The sequence below is a fragment of the Mollisia scopiformis genome (genome assembly GCF_001500285.1).
Source record: "Mollisia scopiformis unplaced genomic scaffold LY89scaffold_1, whole genome shotgun sequence".
In the NCBI taxonomy this organism is placed as follows: Eukaryota; Fungi; Ascomycota; class Leotiomycetes; order Helotiales; family Mollisiaceae; genus Mollisia; species Mollisia scopiformis.
Window position 1 is genome coordinate 1,272,910 of NW_017263581.1, and position 17,857 is coordinate 1,290,766.

At 48.0% G+C, this 17,857-nt stretch overlaps 8 protein-coding genes across 8 annotated transcripts; 6 read left to right on the forward strand and 2 right to left on the reverse strand.

Annotated features, from left to right (window-relative positions):
* Positions 1-98: 98 nt before the first annotated feature.
* Positions 99-1,202, forward strand: LY89DRAFT_679370 (uncharacterized protein). Its single transcript, XM_018213854.1, has 3 exons — positions 99-391; positions 448-780; positions 829-1,202. The coding sequence occupies exons 1-3, from the start codon at positions 276-278 to the stop codon at positions 929-931; spliced, it is 552 nt and encodes a 183-aa protein (XP_018078501.1). The 5' UTR covers positions 99-275; the 3' UTR covers positions 932-1,202.
* Positions 1,203-1,486: 284 nt separating this feature from the next.
* Positions 1,487-2,306, reverse strand: LY89DRAFT_776320 (putative 60S ribosomal protein L31; the record flags this gene model as incomplete). The annotated part of the gene is made up of 3 exons (XM_018222031.1): positions 1,487-2,012; positions 2,081-2,155; positions 2,209-2,306. Coding segments are annotated over 3 exons (377 nt in total), but the record flags the coding sequence as incomplete, so codon positions are not given.
* Positions 2,307-2,631: 325 nt separating this feature from the next.
* Positions 2,632-4,385, forward strand: LY89DRAFT_634074 (putative RGS domain protein). The gene is made up of 3 exons (XM_018211375.1): positions 2,632-3,009; positions 3,061-3,781; positions 3,835-4,385. Exons 1-3 carry the CDS (start codon positions 2,846-2,848, stop codon positions 4,084-4,086), a joined length of 1,137 nt encoding a protein of 378 aa, XP_018078503.1. The 5' UTR covers positions 2,632-2,845; the 3' UTR covers positions 4,087-4,385.
* Positions 4,386-4,769: 384 nt separating this feature from the next.
* Positions 4,770-5,430, reverse strand: LY89DRAFT_557297 (uncharacterized protein; the record flags this gene model as incomplete). Its single annotated transcript, XM_018208394.1, has 2 exons — positions 4,770-5,348; positions 5,398-5,430. Coding segments are annotated over 2 exons (612 nt in total), but the record flags the coding sequence as incomplete, so codon positions are not given.
* A 962-nt stretch (positions 5,431-6,392) lies between these two features.
* On the forward strand, positions 6,393-10,311 carry LY89DRAFT_13555 (putative copper-transporting ATPase 2). The gene is made up of 2 exons (XM_018205270.1): positions 6,393-6,464; positions 6,552-10,311. The coding sequence occupies exon 2, from the start codon at positions 6,646-6,648 to the stop codon at positions 10,195-10,197; it is 3,552 nt and encodes a 1,183-aa protein (XP_018078505.1). The 5' UTR covers positions 6,393-6,464; positions 6,552-6,645; the 3' UTR covers positions 10,198-10,311.
* Positions 10,312-11,008: 697 nt separating this feature from the next.
* On the forward strand, positions 11,009-12,629 carry LY89DRAFT_13540 (uncharacterized protein). Its single transcript, XM_018205269.1, has 2 exons — positions 11,009-11,680; positions 11,730-12,629. The coding sequence occupies exons 1-2, from the start codon at positions 11,119-11,121 to the stop codon at positions 12,590-12,592; spliced, it is 1,425 nt and encodes a 474-aa protein (XP_018078506.1). The 5' UTR covers positions 11,009-11,118; the 3' UTR covers positions 12,593-12,629.
* A 512-nt stretch (positions 12,630-13,141) lies between these two features.
* On the forward strand, positions 13,142-15,309 carry LY89DRAFT_679375 (DUF155-domain-containing protein). Its single transcript, XM_018213855.1, has 3 exons — positions 13,142-13,337; positions 13,416-14,769; positions 14,817-15,309. The coding sequence occupies exons 1-3, from the start codon at positions 13,296-13,298 to the stop codon at positions 15,227-15,229; spliced, it is 1,809 nt and encodes a 602-aa protein (XP_018078507.1). The 5' UTR covers positions 13,142-13,295; the 3' UTR covers positions 15,230-15,309.
* Positions 15,310-16,705: 1,396 nt separating this feature from the next.
* Positions 16,706-17,764, forward strand: LY89DRAFT_744879 (uncharacterized protein; the record flags this gene model as incomplete). The annotated part of the gene is made up of 6 exons (XM_018221043.1): positions 16,706-16,714; positions 16,774-16,852; positions 17,085-17,146; positions 17,181-17,259; positions 17,351-17,385; positions 17,441-17,764. The coding sequence occupies 6 exons, from the start codon at positions 16,706-16,708 to the stop codon at positions 17,762-17,764; spliced, it is 588 nt and encodes a 195-aa protein (XP_018078508.1).
* Between the last annotated feature and the right edge of the window lie 93 nt (positions 17,765-17,857).

Consider the following 17,857-nt stretch of genomic DNA (forward strand, 5'->3'; position numbering starts at 1 on the left):
AAAAGTATCGCGGTCGAACGCGTCGATGATTGGCTAGACGCGATAAGGCTTTCTCATCTGGCCATCCCGTTGGCGATGCAACCGGTCCGCACATCAGTAAACAAAGCCCGAACTCTGACCCTCCAAATTACCTACAAAAACTCGAGATAGCTTCCTGCTTTGTCTCAAACACAATCGCTTTCAGAACATTCTTCGCCCCTTCACGAATTACGGCCTTTTCATTGTCCCTCTCGCAATAAGTTAACTTCGTGTTTTGGCCTCTGACACTTCCCACCATGAACAACTACGATATGGAAGATACACAAAACTCTGCGCCTGGCGCCCTACCAGCTGTGCAAGCTTCTAAACTTGCTCCTCGACGAGGCCCAGATGCTCAGAGTACCACCAAGAGGTTGGTCCCCTTGATTGCGATGCTTGAAGTGGTCGCGTGCCCTAACATGATGATAGATTGCAGACAGAGTTAATGCAGCTCATGACCTCCTCCGCTCCTGGCATCTCTGCTTTCCCATCCGCTGCCGATAACCTCCTTGCCTGGGCTGCTACGATTGAGGGACCGGACGATACACCATACCAAGGCCTTACCTTCAAGCTTTCCTTTGCCTTTCCTCTGAACTACCCGTACGCGCCACCAACTGTCCTCTTCAAGACCCCAATCTACCATCCCAATGTCGATTTCTCCGGCAGAATCTGTTTGGATATCTTGAAGGATAAGTGGACCGCTGCATACAACATCCAAACCGTCTTGCTCAGCTTGCAAAGCTTGCTTGGTGAGCCTAACAAGTAAGTCTTCCATCCCAGCGCTTAGCAATTTGTTCTAATCAATTGCAGCGCTTCTCCTCTTAACGGCGAGGCTGCGGAATTGTGGGATAAGGATCCAGAGGAATTCAAGCGCAAGGTTTTGGGCCGACACCGAGATGTGGATGATGAATGAAGGGTGATTGTGATGGCGATGTCAAGTTGCTGAGTTCGTTGGCGTTTATGATGATCATGGAGAATGTGCATACCAAAGGAGTCATTGTTTGTTTCGAGTTGGAGGGTTTCTTCACGCAGCATTGTCGTTGGCACAGAGAAAGGAGTACATGACATTGGAAAGTGTATGATTAGTGAATAGGAGAGCTTGTCGAACGCTTGGATTATGAATTCAATTGTCGTTGAGACATTTCCAACCCTCGTTTTTTGCCTCGTTCAAATAAGGGGTATATAGTTTGCCGTCAAGATTCTGTATCTTGCTCTGTGAGATGTACCTTGTGCAAGGAAATTTTTCTCACAGGCAATACAGTGATAATATTGGTTCTCTCCATATTAGTCTTGGAAGGCAATTAAGATATTTTGAAAGAGTTTCCGCAGCCCCAAAGAACTTAACTTAAAGATAGGTGTAAGAGAGGCAGACAATGGCTTTGAATGAGAACGACTTGGAAGAAGAAGTCCTCATTTGAAGGGAAGATCATACTTAAGCTTCCACAAGACTTTCGGTGTCCTTGTATTCGTTCTTCGTTCAATCTCAGCATCTGGACTTCTCAGGGCTTATAAGGGTTCTTGTTTTCCCGTCATAGAAACTGTCTGCTGTAAGCAGTCAACGTCCTGGTCGTCCCAAGGATTTCACTAGCTCGGTTCTTTCACACCTCCCAGTATCAACACAACATGGCCTCAGTCCAGGCTTCCTACTTCATCAACATATCCATCACATCCACATTTCAGACAGTCCAGGAGAGATTTGTTTGCTTTCGTATGCAGGTGAATCTTTTCATTCATGAGCTAACCAGCAGAATGCAGCAACTCCTCCCAAACCATGCCATGAAAAAGAGCACCTATTCCTCAACAAGAGCAGTTTGCAGTCCCTTGGCATCCTTAACGTTAACGGCCTGGACATAGCTGTAGAGCTTCTCCTTTGCACCCTCTTCGTCATTTCGCTTTCTTGAGATTCGGACGCGCAGTCTGTACGGAACACCCTTGACACCAGCCTCCCAGACCTTCTTGTTCAATTGGGGATCGAGACGAACATCGGTTGTGCCCTGTGTTATCACCATTAGCTACCTTCTCCCTTCAACCTGTAGATCTTTCGGTGTTCGTTCGTGCGTACCATTGACTTGGTCGCGAAAGACTTGATCTCCTTGATCGCTCTTGGTGCCCGCTTCTTGAAGGTAACTCCGTGGAGCTGCGATTTCATTAGCAATGCATCCAGATACTCCCTATCTCCAATCGACATACTCTCTTGTGGAGATGGATAGTATACTCTCGCGCAACGACATCAGCGATGGCGGATCGTTGGGCCTTAGCCGCGGGCTTCTTGGTCTTTGACGACATTTCTAATTCGGTGTCAGATCATAAACTAGCAAATTGATCAAAGGATTAATGGAGATAGGATTACATACTGTGTGGTGTGTCGAAACTTGTCGTAAAAGTTCGTTGTCGTGATCTCGAAATTAAGTTAATTTTCACAAATTGTGTGGGTGCCGGTCAGCTGATGGGGCTCATGCTGGACCGCAGTCTAACCGAATTGAGCCTAGCTGCTACATACCGCACACAAAAGCTCGCCGCTTTAATTTGAGTTCACAGAATTTTCCATCGCCGCTTTAAGAGCTCCAACTTACGGCCTTAGGCGCAAACAAGCAAGATGGACGACGCCCATGACCTCGATCTGGTAGCGACAGAACGCGAGTACTCCAACAATTTCGACCCAGGTTTCTACGAGTTTGCTTTTGGAGCTCCTCGACTTGTACCACGGTTCTCAATCAGATCGAGCGTACGCTCCACCTCTGCCGCCACAATTGAGTCAACTCGACTCGATTCGTCTTCAGAAGCAATCCCTCCCATCAACACCAACCCAATCCCCCCCGAAGTCAGGATGGCAAGCCCTTACAGCCCCGAGCCAGCACCCGATCTTACTCGGAATCGTCTCCCTACTCTCTTCGAGGTCCTCGCGCGACGAACTCTGGCTCCTGTTGACCTGTACTTCTTCTACATCTACATGCGAGACCAGAAAAGAGCTGTTGACTATCTCGACTTCTGGTGAGCACAATATCCTTCTCTTCACTTTTGATCGCGGCTAATCAGAAGCAGGCTCGATGTTGCCCAACACATGTCCATGTGCCGCTTGTACGTTCGCGACCTTCGTCGATCTCTCATGGTCGGAACCCCCGATGGCGATAAGACTGCCTCCAAGCGGTCTTCTGCTCTGTTGGAGAACATTGGCAACCTTGATCACAGAGACCCCGCAGGTCCTTCTATGCTCAAGACCGAAAAGAACAAGAATCAAGATGCACAAATGTCCGCTTTCCTCCGCGAAGAGAATGGCAATGGATTAGGTCACTCTCCATCTGGAAGCACTGGATCCAACATGCGTCAAACTTCTTCCAATGATCGCCCTCGACCAAGCTTCATGAGCAGCCCTCAAGTCCTTACCTCCGATTCCAACTCGCCAGAGCATGAAGTCAAGCGTGCTGACATCCGTTCATCAGCTCTGAACATTATGACTACCTATATCCTGCAAGATGCCCTCCGACAAATCATTATTCCACAGCCACTTGTTGAAGAGATGATTTATGCGATTGAACAACAAGGCCGTGATGACCCCGAGGTCTTTGACGCAGCCAAGGACTATGTCTTCCAAGCTATGGAGCGTGATGCCTTCCCAGATTTCCTTCGTGCTAAAGCTTTGGGCAACCTCACTCCACCTTCCCTCCTCTATCGCCTCATTCTTGGTCTTCTTGGTGAGTTTGCTGGCGTCTGGGCCGGATCTGTTCTCTGTATGACGGGCGCTTCACGTGCTACGCGGGCCTGGGTATGTCTCCTTGATTAAGCTTTCTTTTCAAAATTACTCACATGAATCTCTAGTTGATCATTCCTTTCACTATTGGCATGTACGGTCTCGTCTGCTGGGAGTTCGTCATGGATCCTCTCCTCGCCTTCCTTGGCTACAGCGAATATGAACCCAACAAGGTCGCAAAGGCTCATGAGCCGTACGTCCGAAAGCTGCTTGCTCGGCGTTCGTTGTCCGCTCTGGTCTGGTGGATCGTTTTTGCTGCTGGCTTTTCCTGCCTCTTCATCTTCGTCCCCAGCCACTACCTTGGAGAGCCCTACGACTAGATGCTATGCTGTGGTTACTCGTCTCTAATATGTAATGGTTGTGGAGTTTGGGAGGATTTGATCATGCAATGCTCAGATGGGAGGACTTCTCTTGTTCATTGGCGTTTCGACAAATATTCTGAGGCATTGCAACGGCTAAATGGCGTTACGGCGATTATGATTCGGGGGTACATAACGACTGTGTTTTTAGTTTCTTTTCCGATTCTAATGCTGATACCAAAGCTCGATGTTGAGCGACATAATGACGACCTGTGGTAATAGTCTCCTTTCGAAGAATCAATGCAAATGCCCTTCAGGGGTCTCATAATAATTCTTGTGTCTGAAATGTTTTTGACATGCTGAGGAGGTGTAATGCTGATCTCCTGAATGCTTCGTATAATTACTCGTGACCTCATCAAATCATGACTGCCTGCTATCTATTTGCCAGATCCCAAGAGTCCAAAGCCTCTCTTTTTAGCAGATCTCGAGCCCCGCCTCTCACCATCCTCATCATCGTCATCAACCTCCATGGAATCGCCATCCTCACCATCCATGCCCCTCTTCGACGCAGCCCCCGCACCCAACTTTCCCTGCATCTTAGATAGGAAACTACCACTCTTCTCCTCACCATCCTTCTCCTTTCCCTTGTATTCACCCTTCGCATCGACCAGCTTCTCAACATGTGCAGCCCATTCCTCTTCCTCCTTATGGCGTCGCTTAGCTTCAGCCTTGATACTCGCGATCTGACGCTCCAGATCTGCAAGTGTAGAGACACAGCGAGATGACCATTCGTTGAGAGTAACAAGCATCTGAGGGATAGAGTTCGGTTGCAGGTCTCGAAGTGGCGCAACGGAGGATATGGCGACGAGTTCGTGGTATGGATCAAGTGTTGCGTTCAACAGACCCGCATAGATAGCTGAAATAACCAAATCTTCCAGCTCGCGCGTGGTTTCCAAGCCGAGGTGGCCGAGGAGAGATTTGTAGGTTAGGTCGGCTTGGTTCTTTGCCAGTGTCAAAAGAGACAGTTGGCGCAGCTTGAGGGTTTGTGCTTCGTTGAGAGAGGGGAGGGAGGGCGTGCTGCGATACTCCGTGTAAGTGCCATAGCTGAAGATCTTGAGGAGCGTGAGATGGGAGGAGTGGTCTTCAGATTCAGCGAGAGCTTGGATTTGTGGTGCTTGGAGTAGTTCTGCGAATATGAAGGTGTTTGGGGCGGATGTTGCTCGTGTGATGAGGTCGGCGGCGGCGCGGGGCGAAGATGCTGATTTTGTGAGCGCAAGGAATGGCTAGGACTTGATCAGTATTGAAGTACGTATACTATTGCAACAGACTGACCTCCAGGGCGTTCAAGGCCTTCATTTGCTCCATCTTGAGATGTTTGTGAAGTTGTGACGCTGGGACCTGATTTGCTGCCTGTTTGAAGTGGACTTCCTCAGAAAGCTTGACACTACTGGAGGGAGGTTTTGCCGATATTTCTGACGGCAAGAAGTGCCGAACAAATCTTACAGGGAAGCGGCACTTGGATCTTTTCCGGCAGGGTTAATGAAGAGAAACTGTGGAGGTTGAAACACTGTCAAACGATCGCCTTCAGCATCAACAACCTGAAGCTTCGCTCCGTATCAGATTGGTATCAAAGCTAAGCGACGGGAGCTAGTGCCATTCTAGATGGTGGCTTAAAGTGCCAGCATCAATTCTCTGGTGTCTCACGTTTTATCACAGAGGAAAATCATATCAGATTCTCATTCTTGCAGGCTTCTGAAGCCAAGCGATCTTGGATCACACATTTCCAGAATAATATCATTCCATCTGCTGATTGCAAGGTTGGGGACAAAGCCGTGTTGCCTCTGCATCCTGACCTTTCAGGAACCGGCGCTTGATTCGTCTCCCGCAGTCTGAAAGGGGACCGAAACTCCCAAACAATCCAGGAGATTTTTGGGCGACTATTGAACGCACTGACTGGGTCCTTGCAAAAGGTCGGGGTATACTCCTGCGACTGCGATGTGATAAGATACTTTGAGACACAGGCCCGCTCTGGTACTTGCCGAATCACAACTTTCGCAGCCTCTGGTCGCATCTGAACCTTTGTAATAATTGCCTCGAGTCCTTTCTTTTTGGATCCGCCACAACTCCCTCCTCCTTCTCTATTTCTCTCTCTCGTGTCCATATCCTATTACCTACCTCCTCGTACATATTACCTACTACTCCGTAAACTTATTATCTATCATCGTCTTATGGATCACGACACGAAGCCCGATTACGATTTGTAGTATCTTCGGTGACCGAGAGAATTGTGGCTGATTCCCGTGTCTCTCCGATGACAAAGACATCCTAAAGCAACATTGACGACTGACCGACTGCAGCAGAAGCTGGTCTTCTGTCCTCCTCAGACCATTTGTACATAAGTGAGTATTGGTCATTGATCGCCAGACGGACTTCCGCTGGGGGTCGTGCAGTTTTGCCAAATTCGTTTATGCTGACTGCCGGCACAGTAAGAGAGAAGGATTACATCTCAGCCCACTTTATCCATAGCCTTCACTCACTTCTCCACCTGCGCCGTTGTTGCTTCCAGCAAGAATATACTCGATGGGTCCCTCCACCAACCTGAGGGTTGCGACCCAGAATAGAGCGTCGAGGCCTTCGTTGAGCACACCGACTGCACATATGGCGACGACTACACTGAAAGTTGGCGGGATGACCTGTGGCGCATGCACGTCAGCAGTGGAAGCTGGCTTCAAAGGTGTCGATGGAGTAGGAAATGTATCCGTGAGCTTGGTTATGGAGAGAGCGGTGGTGGTTCACGATCCTCAAAAGATTACGGCAGAAAAGATCCAAGAAATCATCGATGATCGCGGCTTCGATGCGGAAGTTCTAGCTACCGACCTTCCCTCGCCAATGTTCAACAGGGACGGATATCTCTACGACGAAGATGTAGATGGAGAACAAGATGATTTACCTTCGACGACAACAACGACCTTGGCGGTAGAGGGAATGACATGTGGCGCATGTACATCAGCGATAGAAGGCGGCTTCGAGGATGTGGCAGGCGTCAAACATTTCAGCATATCACTATTATCAGAACGAGCGGTGATTGAACATGATGCTTCTATCTTGACGGCAGAGCAAATTGCAGAAATTATCGAGGATAGAGGTTTCGGGGCAACGATTGTAGAAAGCAGTCTCTCCGCGCCTGCTCCCAAGGCAAGACGAGGAAGCTCTGGACGACGAGAGAAGGTTGCAACGACCACCGTGGCGATAGAAGGCATGACTTGCGGGGCATGCACTTCGGCAATTGAAGGAGGCTTCAAAGACTTGGAAGGCCTCGTGCAGTTCAATATCAGTCTTCTTGCCGAGCGAGCTGTGATCATCCACGACCCTTCCAAGCTTCCCGCAGAAAAGATTGCCGAGACCATTGAAGACAGAGGTTTCGATGCCAAGATTCTTTCGACGACACTTGGCAGTGCATCAGACCCATCAAGTGCTGCTCAAGCACAATTCAAGATTTTTGGAGTACATGATGCGAAAGCTGCTACGGATCTCGAAGCAAAGTTACAGTCGATGCCAGGAGTCAACTCGGCAACTATCAGTCTTGCAACAAATCGACTGAACATCTCGCATCAACCGAACGTTGCTGGCTTGCGTGCTCTGGTTGAACTAATTGAGGCACAAGGCTACAATGCTTTGGTTGCTGACAATGATGACAATAATGCTCAACTTGAGTCGCTATCTAAGACCAAAGAGATCACAGAGTGGCGGAGAGCTTTCCAGACCTCGTTAGCCTTCGGTATTCCGGTCGTCTTAGTCGGCATGATTATACCAATGCTATTTCCCTTTATGGATATCGGAAGCTTCAAAATCATTCCAGGTCTATATCTTGGCGACATCATCTGTTTAGTGCTCACAATACCCGTCCAGTTTGGCGTCGGCAAGCGTTTCTATATTTCAGCATACAAATCCATGAAGCACGGTTCACCTACTATGGATGTATTGGTCGTACTTGGGACCTCCGCAGCCTTTTTCTTCAGCGTAGCAGCCATGATTGTGTCTATTCTAATGCCTCCTCACACCCGACCGAGTACCATCTTCGACACCAGCAGCATGCTCATTACCTTCATCACACTTGGACGCTTCTTGGAGAACCGTGCGAAGGGACAAACGTCCAAGGCTTTGTCACGGCTCATGTCACTCGCGCCATCCATGGCTACCATCTATGCGGATCCAATTGCCGCAGAAAAGGCAGCTGAGGGTTGGGAATTGGCCATTGGGTCAGCCAAAGAACCCAAAACAGACTCTGCCCAAGAAGGTAACGCAGCAGAAGAGAAGGTCATTCCTACCGAGCTCATTCAGGTCGGAGATATTGTCATCCTTCGACCTGGTGACAAAATCCCGGCTGATGGAACAGTAACGCGCGGCGAGACTTACGTTGATGAGAGTATGGTCACCGGAGAAGCAATGCCGGTTCAGAAACGAAAAGGCAGTCTCCTCATCGGCGGCACAGTCAATGGCACTGGCAGAGTTGACTTCCGTGTTACAAGAGCTGGCAGAGATACTCAACTCAGTCAGATTGTCAAGCTTGTTCAGGACGCACAAACCACTCGCGCACCAATTCAACGACTTGCTGATAAAATCGCTGGCTACTTCGTGCCAACCATTCTCTTCCTTGGATTTATCACCTTCGCTACCTGGATGATCCTGAGCCATGTTCTCACCAATCCTCCTCAGATCTTCATGGACGAAGCCAGTGGCGGCAAATTTATGGTCTGCGTCAAGCTATGCATATCTGTCATCGTCTTTGCCTGCCCCTGTGCTCTGGGTCTCGCTACTCCAACAGCTGTGATGGTCGGCACTGGAGTGGGCGCTGAAAATGGTATCTTGGTCAAGGGTGGCGCTGCTTTAGAGACAGCTACCAAGATTACTCAAGTTGTACTTGACAAAACCGGAACCCTCACTCTTGGCAAGATGAGTGTTGCTAGCTCCAAGCTCGTCTCGACATGGGAAAACAATGAATGGCGACGAAAACTCTGGTGGACAATTCTCGGACTTGCTGAGATGGGAAGTGAGCATCCTATTGGGAAAGCCATTTTAGCATCTGCGAAAGAAGAACTTGGTCTTGGTGTCGAAGGAACCATCGATGGTAGCGTTGGTGATTTCAAAGCTGTGGTCGGCAAAGGTATTGATGCTCTGGTTGAGCCTGCTACCAGCGCCGAGCGAGCTCGTTATCGTATCCTGATTGGAAGTGTTCGCTTCCTGAAAGACAACGGAATCACTGTGCCACAAGAAGCGATTGATGCTTCTGAAGAAGCTAATGCCAAGGCTGCTGGATCATCAAAAACAGCATCAGCTGGAACTACCAACATCTTCATCGCTATTGATGGCTCTTTCGCTGGACATCTTTGCTTGGCAGATACAGTCAAGGATAGCGCACGTGCAGCCATCGCTGCTCTCCACCGAATGGGTGTCAAGACTGCGATTGTTACTGGCGATCAACGATCAACTGCTATTGCTGTTGCACGTATCGTTGGTATCCCACCAGAGAATGTTCATGCCGGTGTAACACCCGACCAGAAGCAGGAAATTATCCGACGCCTTCAAGAGCAAGGAGAATGTGTTGCAATGGTTGGCGATGGCATCAATGACTCGCCAGCCCTAGCTACCGCAGATGTCGGTATTGCCATGTCTTCTGGAACAGATGTAGCCATGGAGGCCGCGGACGTGGTGCTCATGCGCCCGAATGATCTCATGGATATCCCTGCCTCGATTCAACTTGCCCGATCTATCTTCAATCGCATCAAACTTAATTTGGGTTGGGCATGCGCCTACAACATCATTGGACTACCATTCGCGATGGGTGTTTTTCTCCCGTTTGGATTGCTTCTACATCCCATGGCTGCAGGTGCTGCCATGGCCGCCAGTAGTGTCAGTGTTGTTGGAAGCAGTTTGTTACTCAAGTTTTGGAAACGACCAAGGTGGATGGAAGATGCATTGATAGAAGAAAAAGGACAGCTGAGAAAGAGAGGCAAGGGATGGGGAATGGGAGGTTTGATTGGAAAGGCCTCAGATCTCGCAAGAGCAGTGACAGGCAGGAAGAGGACAGAGGAGGAAGGTTACGTGCCACTGAGCAACCTCGAGCCAGTGTAGACGAATGTTTTTTGCAGCGCTTTAGCGATAGCATGTTTACTTTGTTGGATATGAACAGTTACCAGAATTGATTGAACAAAAATATCTCAATCTTTCTCCATATCCCCATATGTTCGTGAGGCGGCATTTTCGAAACATGCCCCTCGTGCTTACACGGCTGTGCACCTCTGCATCGACCCTGAGGCTCCACTTCATCTTCTCCCTATGAAATTACAGTTGTGATGCTTGTTTGATCACTTCAGATTATTCATTCACATGCCTTCTAAATCTTTCTTTTCTTCTCAAGCCGAAAAATTTAACACAAGCATATCTCACATCTCCATCCGACCACCGCATGCAAGTCATTCCATCCCGTCCTTATGTCTTTACCACTCAACAACCCCTTCCAGAACACGCCTCCTGACTCGCAAGACGCTCAGACCAAGGGTCCATCGGCGCCCTGCCGAATCTGCATCGTGGGTCGGCAATGCGCGATCGGGTCGAGCTGTATTTGGATGGGTGCCGGGCTCCACTGCTTAGTGCGGTATCCTTTTTCGGGAGCCCGCCCCGCGGGTTCGATGAGATATGATCCGGGATCTGGTTGTAATGTTCGTTTTCGGATGGAAGAAGGCGAATGGGAGATGATGTTTAGGCACACGCTGTTAGAGTTCGATAGAGGGGTGGGTGAGGTTATGAGAAACAAGGGCCGAGGAGGACGGTGATGGTGCGTGAAAGGGGTTTTACCGTTGTGCTTCCGTAGAGAGGGACTGTGAGGTTATGGTTGAGGTGGATGCCACTCCACCTTTGAATATTCTCGTGAGAGAGATTTGGGAAGTACAAAGCTCGAGGCGTCGTCCTCATTTCGTTCTTTTCGTTCTGTAGGATTTATTCCCGTGTCACTCTTTTGTCCCTTGCTTTAATACTTTAATTCGAGCCGCGAAAATGAAGTCCGTTCTCAGCCTTACGAGCCTCTTAGCTCTGGCCGCTGCTGTTGTGGCTGCTGACGATGATGATGCTTGCGAGAACGAGGTAGAAATTCGACAAGATACAACGCTCAAGACCAGCACCAGCACGTTCGCTGCGAACGTTACCAATGTCTTTGCACCAGTCACTGCTCCACATGTTGACACACAAGACATTGCAAATATCGTTCCTCAGAGCAATGTATCGCTTTACTATGCATCGAACATCACAACTAGCGCCGGCTTGGTCGTCAACCACACCATGGCATTGCCAGCCGTCTTGCTTGAGGAGATTGCCTCCATCTCCAGTGTGGACTGCACACCTTCTTCAGTGGCTGTAACTTTCAACGACTCTTCGTTCTTTGCTGCAGCCGAAAGTGTATGGACTTCCAATGGCACTTTCGTCATGATTACCAACCATTTGGGAGATTGTGATCCTGAGCTTGAACGAAGCTTCTTTGTTGTCGATAGCTTAAGTTTCGATAATACAACTCTCGTTGCTACAGCTAGCTCTCTGAAGTCCAATGTTTCTAGCACTGCTGGTAAGTTCAATATGCCATGGTATATAGATTGAGTACTAACTCCTAAAAGCTAAGACACAAATCAGTTTCGGTGCTGTTCCCGGCGTTGCTCTAGCAAAGCGTGACCTTACCATCGACCCAAGCTTCACTATCTCCCCTTCGCTGGCCTTGACACCGGACACTGTCCTGTATTCGTACTCTCCATATGTCACAGTCACTGCGGACACTGCTTCCTTCACATCCAATGTGACTCTCTCGGGCTACCTGGAATACAACTGGTTCTTGTTCAAGATGGAAAAATTGTACATCGATATCGATGCCGGTTTCACAGCCGACCTAGCCATCAGCGCTGAAGTTACTTCCGCATACTCAACTACCTTCACCTACGCCCCGACTGCTCTCTTCTACGGCCTCACCGTCCCAGGCGTTCTTGAGCTTGGCCCACAACTTCAATTCTCCGTCGACGCCGAAATTTCCGCTTCTGAGGCCGTCACAATCACCAGCGAAGTCACACTTGCTCTCGCGGATGGAAATGTCCACGTCGATCTCCTCGATGAGTCCAACGCCGGAACTTCGGGCTGGACCCCAACTTACACCGCATCAGCGAACATCTCTGGCGAGGTAGACGCCGCGCTCAATCCAACCGCAGCTCTCACTGTCGAGATCGCCATCAACTTCTTTGGCGGACTTCTTGATCTCTCCACTGGCTTGACTGCCAAGCCTGGCTTCAACAACTCTTTCATCTTGACAGCTGCTAAGGGAGTTGATCTTAGCGGGGTCCAGAATTTGACCACGTCTGGTACTTGTGCTGAGGGTTTGGAACTTGCTAGTAACTTTCCTTTCAGTGTTGAGGCTTTTGTTACTGAGTTTTATAGCACGGAGTTGTACTCTGTTGATCTGCCTATCTTGGCGGACTGCTTTAGCTGGGAGTAAAGAAGATGTGTAGGAAAGTTGATATTTCAATATGTAGGATGAGATGATACCACAAGATAAACTATCAGATTTTCTTACTTGTTGCTCATGTTTGATTTGGGTTTGACCTGATGCGAGACATCTTGACTCTTATATCCGAAGCTTGCGGAGTGAATCAAAACGAAATATAAGACATTAGAGGGGCAATGGCTGTTATAACATCGCTGGTTTGACTCCTTCGAAGTGAAAATATAGACGAAGTACTGTACATCAATGACCTTCCGCTCAATCATGGCTTGATCTGCAATGGCCAAGTATCTCGGCATCGGAGATAGCGAGAACAGATTCACGAAGAAGCAAACTTTAAACGCAGACAGAACAAGAGAATCATTTACTCTAAAAATCAGACACAAATGAATGAAAGTAGATAAATGTTCTTCGGTTATTTAAGAAATGAGTTTAGTGATGTGACGTGAGTGTTGTTGTCCTTATCAAAAGCGATAAGGAGCCCAAAAATGCCCAAGTACAAATTTTTAGCTTCTTCGGGTTAATGACGTTGGCCTTGCATACAAACCACTTTCTATCATCCCATGTTTCTGTGAGTCGCGCATTGCTTCACCACAGCGAGTGCTGCTGTCGGGTTCGAGTGATCGAGCGTTTGAGGTGTCTAGCACATTGTCTAGCACATTGAGGCTTCTAGTCTTAAACCGTGTCTACGTCCATAATGGCGACATCGGCCGCTGGCAAGAGAGGACCATCCGTCCTGGTGAGTACCAGCAGTTACCTCTTACACTTCATTCCATGTTCCATAACATGTCAATTGAGGTTCTAACATCATCTGCAGGTCACTGACTCCCGCGAACGGCCAGCTGTGAATCGTGGTGTACCCCAACGCCCTGGCACGGCTGGGCCAGGTGCAGTGCGAAACCGCATGCCAACGCGCTTCATATCAGTCGACAATGTCCTCCAATATGCCTCCGAAATACCCTCAGGTCAGGCGCGTGGTCCTCCAGGACGAAGACCTACACCGACGAACCCTCAAAGACGACCCACCACGCCTGCTGCGAACATCGGGGCGCGGATAGCACAGCAGAATGTGCCAGGACGAAGTACAAAGGTCAGCGAGAAGCTGGTGCTCATTCCCGAGACAGCCAATGAGAAGGATGATTCGGATGATGAGGCTATGGAGTTGGCAGCGGAGGTGCGGCCCCTGGATGGAGAGGAGGGGCCGTTGAAAGATTCTGAGATGGACATCTTGAAGAAGAGAGGTGGGGTACGGGGGAAGAGCTATGCGGAACGATTGCCCAAGGCCAAACGAGCGGAGAAGTTGGCCAGAGTTACGGCTTATTGTACGGCTCAGGGCTATAAGCTGAAATCTACCGCGGCGTTCGTGAAAGAGAGGCATGGTGCTAAGACGAAACTCTACGATGACTGTCTCTACACTGTCTACCATCTTCCATTGCTACCCGGTAGTGAAGGGTTCAGGATAAGAAGCAGTCCAGTATTGAAGAGTCCTGGTGGGAAAGCTGTTCTGGATGAGGAGATTGAGAGAAGTGAAAGGAGAGACTACCACGAAGGATATTTTGAGGATACTGATACTTATGGAGTCCGAGACGGGGAAGAGAGTCCTCGAAACGAAAGCGACGACGAGAGGAAAAGAAGAGAAGACCAGGGACGAAGGACTAGAGAGGATATTCGACTGCTAGCTCAAGGTCAAAGACCAGACAGTCCGAATCGTAATGCACCAGACGCAACCACTTTCGCTGAGATGTTCGTATTCTCCTATGGTGTTGTTGTCTTCTGGAACTTCACGGAACGACAAGAGAAGGATATTCTGGCAGATCTCACATTCTCGGAACACGAGACCGGCATTTCACTAGTGTCGAGGCCAGTGGAAGAAGATGAATATGAGACGGAAGAGCTGCATTTCGAGTACAGTCCTTTCGTCGACCGGCCTAGAATCTTCAACGACATGATTACTTTACGAAGTGGAGATCATATGATCAAGCTAGCCATGAGCCATGCAATCTCACAAAGTACCAAGCTGAGCTTTTTCGAGGAGAAAATGTCTCAAACAATGTTAGATGCTCAGCATGTTCCCAAACATTTAGCTCTCACTGGTCAGCTGGGCATGTCTCGGAAGGAGATTGTGAAGATCTTGGGACGGCTCTTTAAGAGTCGTGTGGATGTCAATCTTTGTGAGTTCTTAACGTTTTCGACTTGTTTCTCTGCTAACGTTCCTCAGCATCAAACATCCTCGACAATCCCAAGTTCTTCTGGGACTCAGAACCAAACTTATCTCCTCTATACGAAGCTATCCGCGAGTATCTAGAGATCTCACCCCGCATCAAAGTCCTCAACGAACGCTGCAGAGTCTTTTTGGAACTCGCAGAAATTCTAGGAGATAGCATCGCCGAGAACAAAATGAGCACCATCACATGGATCATCATCATTCTCATCATAGTCAGTATTGGTGTCACCGTCACGGAGGTCGGATTGCGGTTCGGTATGCTTGAGAAAGGCAAGAATGAGAGAGACAAACTTGGTAGCAGTGGAGGTTTGGCCAATAGGACATGGACGAGGGATGATTTCACGGCGCCGCAGTTACAAGCTATTTGTGGTGCGGAATATGCGGGGAAGACTTTCAAGGAATTGTAGAGGTTTATTTGTCTAGCATAGCATAGGTGTTTGGTGTTGGAAGAGACTGTGGTGTATATGATGCATTGCTTTGACTCTGTGCTACATAACTGGCTGGTGTGACCGAATGCTTTTGATCAATTTTCTTTTCCAAGCAGAACTCAAGTGAATTCTTCTTCAACTGAAACAATTATTATAATTCACGGTTAGACCTGATTTTTGTTGCCGGAGAAAGTGACTTAAACTCAATCCTTACGTCCCAATATTCCATTCGATCTCAGAGATTCATATGAATATTCGAGGAAGCCAACTTCGGAGACAAAGTACCAAGTGAGAGTGACCTGACCTCAAGCTTCCAAGCGGAGACTTTCGCCACCCAGAGGACTTTGCCCCTTGAGGTTGTCAGAATTGAGGAATCACACCCTGGAATCGAGAAATTGGTATTAGGGCAGATAATTATGAGTATCCCCAAGTTGAGGATTCTCGCAAGTGTAGACTTAGTCACTTTCAGGTGAAGATACAAGCTTGAGGTGCCTAAGTTGGCAAGTAAATTTTGTGCTTGCTGTCTGAAGTGAAGAACGCTTGTTCATCACTAGCATCTCAGGAAGAGGCAACAGCTCGGGTTGACTTTGATTGGAAATTGTTGAAGAGAAATGGCAGGTCAAGCGACTTTGGTGTATGATTGGGATTTGATGTTCTCAAAAAGGGATTTCGGATCTGCCTATTAGCACTGGCCGTTTCCTTCTCTGCAACTCGCATGTAGTTGTATCTCCGTGAAAGAAGAATAATCTTTGCACAAAATACCTCATTGCTGTCCAAATTATCTTGATACTTCTCAAGCCCCGTCTCTGTGCGGTATAGAGCGCTACATTAACTCGTTATCTTGATGCAGTGTTCAGGATACCACAAAATTGGGAGAATTCCATCTCTAGAATCAGCAGGAACCAGTGTTTTTGATAGTAGTCTCAGCGTTTTGAATCAGACATTGAGCCGCTTCAATCAAGGTACTAGGTATTTCACCTCAGGGGTGTTGGTGAAGTACCTGAGAAAATCCTCTCATAAAAATCAACGATGCTACTAAGCTCTCTATGTTCGCGCTTACTCTCCCATACGGACGGCCTAGATGAGTTTTCACTATACTCAAAATTCAGGTATATGCTTTTAAAGTACATTATACCTTCCCAAATTTTCAAGAGAAAAACCGATTCCGACGTGGTGGATCTCCTCTAAGGCTATTCACCACGTCTCATTTCGACCTAACATCCTTGACTGGCATGCTATAGAGTCATTATGAATAACATAAGGCAAGACAGCCTCTCCAATCTTTCATGGAGTCGACATTCGGTACGTCAATAGTGATTAATGGTCAAAACTCCGCAATACAGGCGAAAGGCTAGCTCGTAAAGTCTGTATCTTTTTTACACAAGCCGTTATCAGGAGTATATAATTATCTAAGACTGGAGCTTGATTCTAGCATTAGTCTTAACGCTATCGAGCATGTTCTTTGTAAGCCTTTCCCAAATGAAAAGCCATTGTCAGATTGTGTCTGTTCTTTTGAGTTGTAGAATGAGATATTTGCCTCATCCAAACTAAACACCATTCGAGAAGGCGAGATGATCACAAGTGGAAGAGATTCAATTGAAGGTCAACATCCAATGGTAAAAGTCTCCAAGATAATATTCAATGTATCTCTTGTTTTCTCCCTATTAAGCTTGTAGTCTGCAACGTCGGCTAGCTGTTTAGCTTAATTACGGAAATGATTCAACTTGTGCACTAGGTGAACAGAGACAATGTTAGCGTCATGCTATGCTATGAGCAATAGCCTCCCAATTCCTCCTCTTTTTAAAGACTCGTTCTCGACTTATTTCCAATACAGACTCGTCACCACCACAGCGTTTCTTCATAACCATACACACTTCCACCTACGCAGATCAACTGGTAAGTCTTGGCCTCCTCAAACTTTTATTGTCAGTCATCTTACTCCCGCAAAGAAGAATCCCGCTATTGCGACCATAACTTTGCCTTTGCGATCGTCAACACAATCAGACTTGGTAAGTCAACATCCAACAACCACATACATTTCCAGTATCCCCAGCCCCATAATAATACTATAGAGCCAACCGAGGACTCTCGAATTCTCAGTCTCCTTCCTTCAAATTCAGAGTTATCTCAATCTGGTAAGTTGTCAATTCATATTTAACGCGCAAAATTCATCTAACTTGTGCAATGTAGTCATCAACCGCCGTCACGATGGGAAAGATGAGTACCAACCACCATTGTCCAGTCAAGAATGGCTGTACCCACGCCCTCACCCAAAACTATCGAAACCCATACTGCCCCAAGCACATGACCTATTGCAAGAACCCGAAGTGCCATAGCGAGTACCCGTATGTCATGAGCAACCAGCGCTGCAAGCCTTGCACAGGTCGCGAGGAGGCAGAGAGGCAAAAGAAAGAAGATGAGAAGAAGGCATTAGAAGCCAAGAAGGAGGCTGAGAAGGAGGCGAAGGCTAAATCCGGCAAGAAAGATGATAAGAACAAGTACAAGAAGAACTAGATCCTATTGCTTCACAGCGTAGGGACTGTTCTGGACTTAGCGTTCTTGCAATGGTCTTCACTTGATGGCACGAGCATATTTGCATTTTGGAGT

Coding starts and splice junctions, on each gene's coding strand:
- LY89DRAFT_679370 (XM_018213854.1), top strand. CDS start 276: ATGAACAACTACGATATGGAAGATACACAAAACTCTGCGCCTGGCGCC. Junction 392..447: donor GCTCAGAGTACCACCAAGAG/GTTGGTCCCCTT, acceptor ACATGATGATAG/ATTGCAGACAGAGTTAATGC. Junction 781..828: donor TTGCTTGGTGAGCCTAACAA/GTAAGTCTTCCA, acceptor AATCAATTGCAG/CGCTTCTCCTCTTAACGGCG.
- LY89DRAFT_634074 (XM_018211375.1), top strand. CDS start 2,846: ATGGCAAGCCCTTACAGCCCCGAGCCAGCACCCGATCTTACTCGGAAT. Junction 3,010..3,060: donor GTTGACTATCTCGACTTCTG/GTGAGCACAATA, acceptor AATCAGAAGCAG/GCTCGATGTTGCCCAACACA. Junction 3,782..3,834: donor CACGTGCTACGCGGGCCTGG/GTATGTCTCCTT, acceptor ATGAATCTCTAG/TTGATCATTCCTTTCACTAT.
- LY89DRAFT_13555 (XM_018205270.1), top strand. CDS start 6,646: ATGGGTCCCTCCACCAACCTGAGGGTTGCGACCCAGAATAGAGCGTCG.
- LY89DRAFT_13540 (XM_018205269.1), top strand. CDS start 11,119: ATGAAGTCCGTTCTCAGCCTTACGAGCCTCTTAGCTCTGGCCGCTGCT. Junction 11,681..11,729: donor CAATGTTTCTAGCACTGCTG/GTAAGTTCAATA, acceptor AACTCCTAAAAG/CTAAGACACAAATCAGTTTC.
- LY89DRAFT_679375 (XM_018213855.1), top strand. CDS start 13,296: ATGGCGACATCGGCCGCTGGCAAGAGAGGACCATCCGTCCTG. Junction 13,338..13,415: donor AGAGAGGACCATCCGTCCTG/GTGAGTACCAGC, acceptor CATCATCTGCAG/GTCACTGACTCCCGCGAACG. Junction 14,770..14,816: donor TCGTGTGGATGTCAATCTTT/GTGAGTTCTTAA, acceptor AACGTTCCTCAG/CATCAAACATCCTCGACAAT.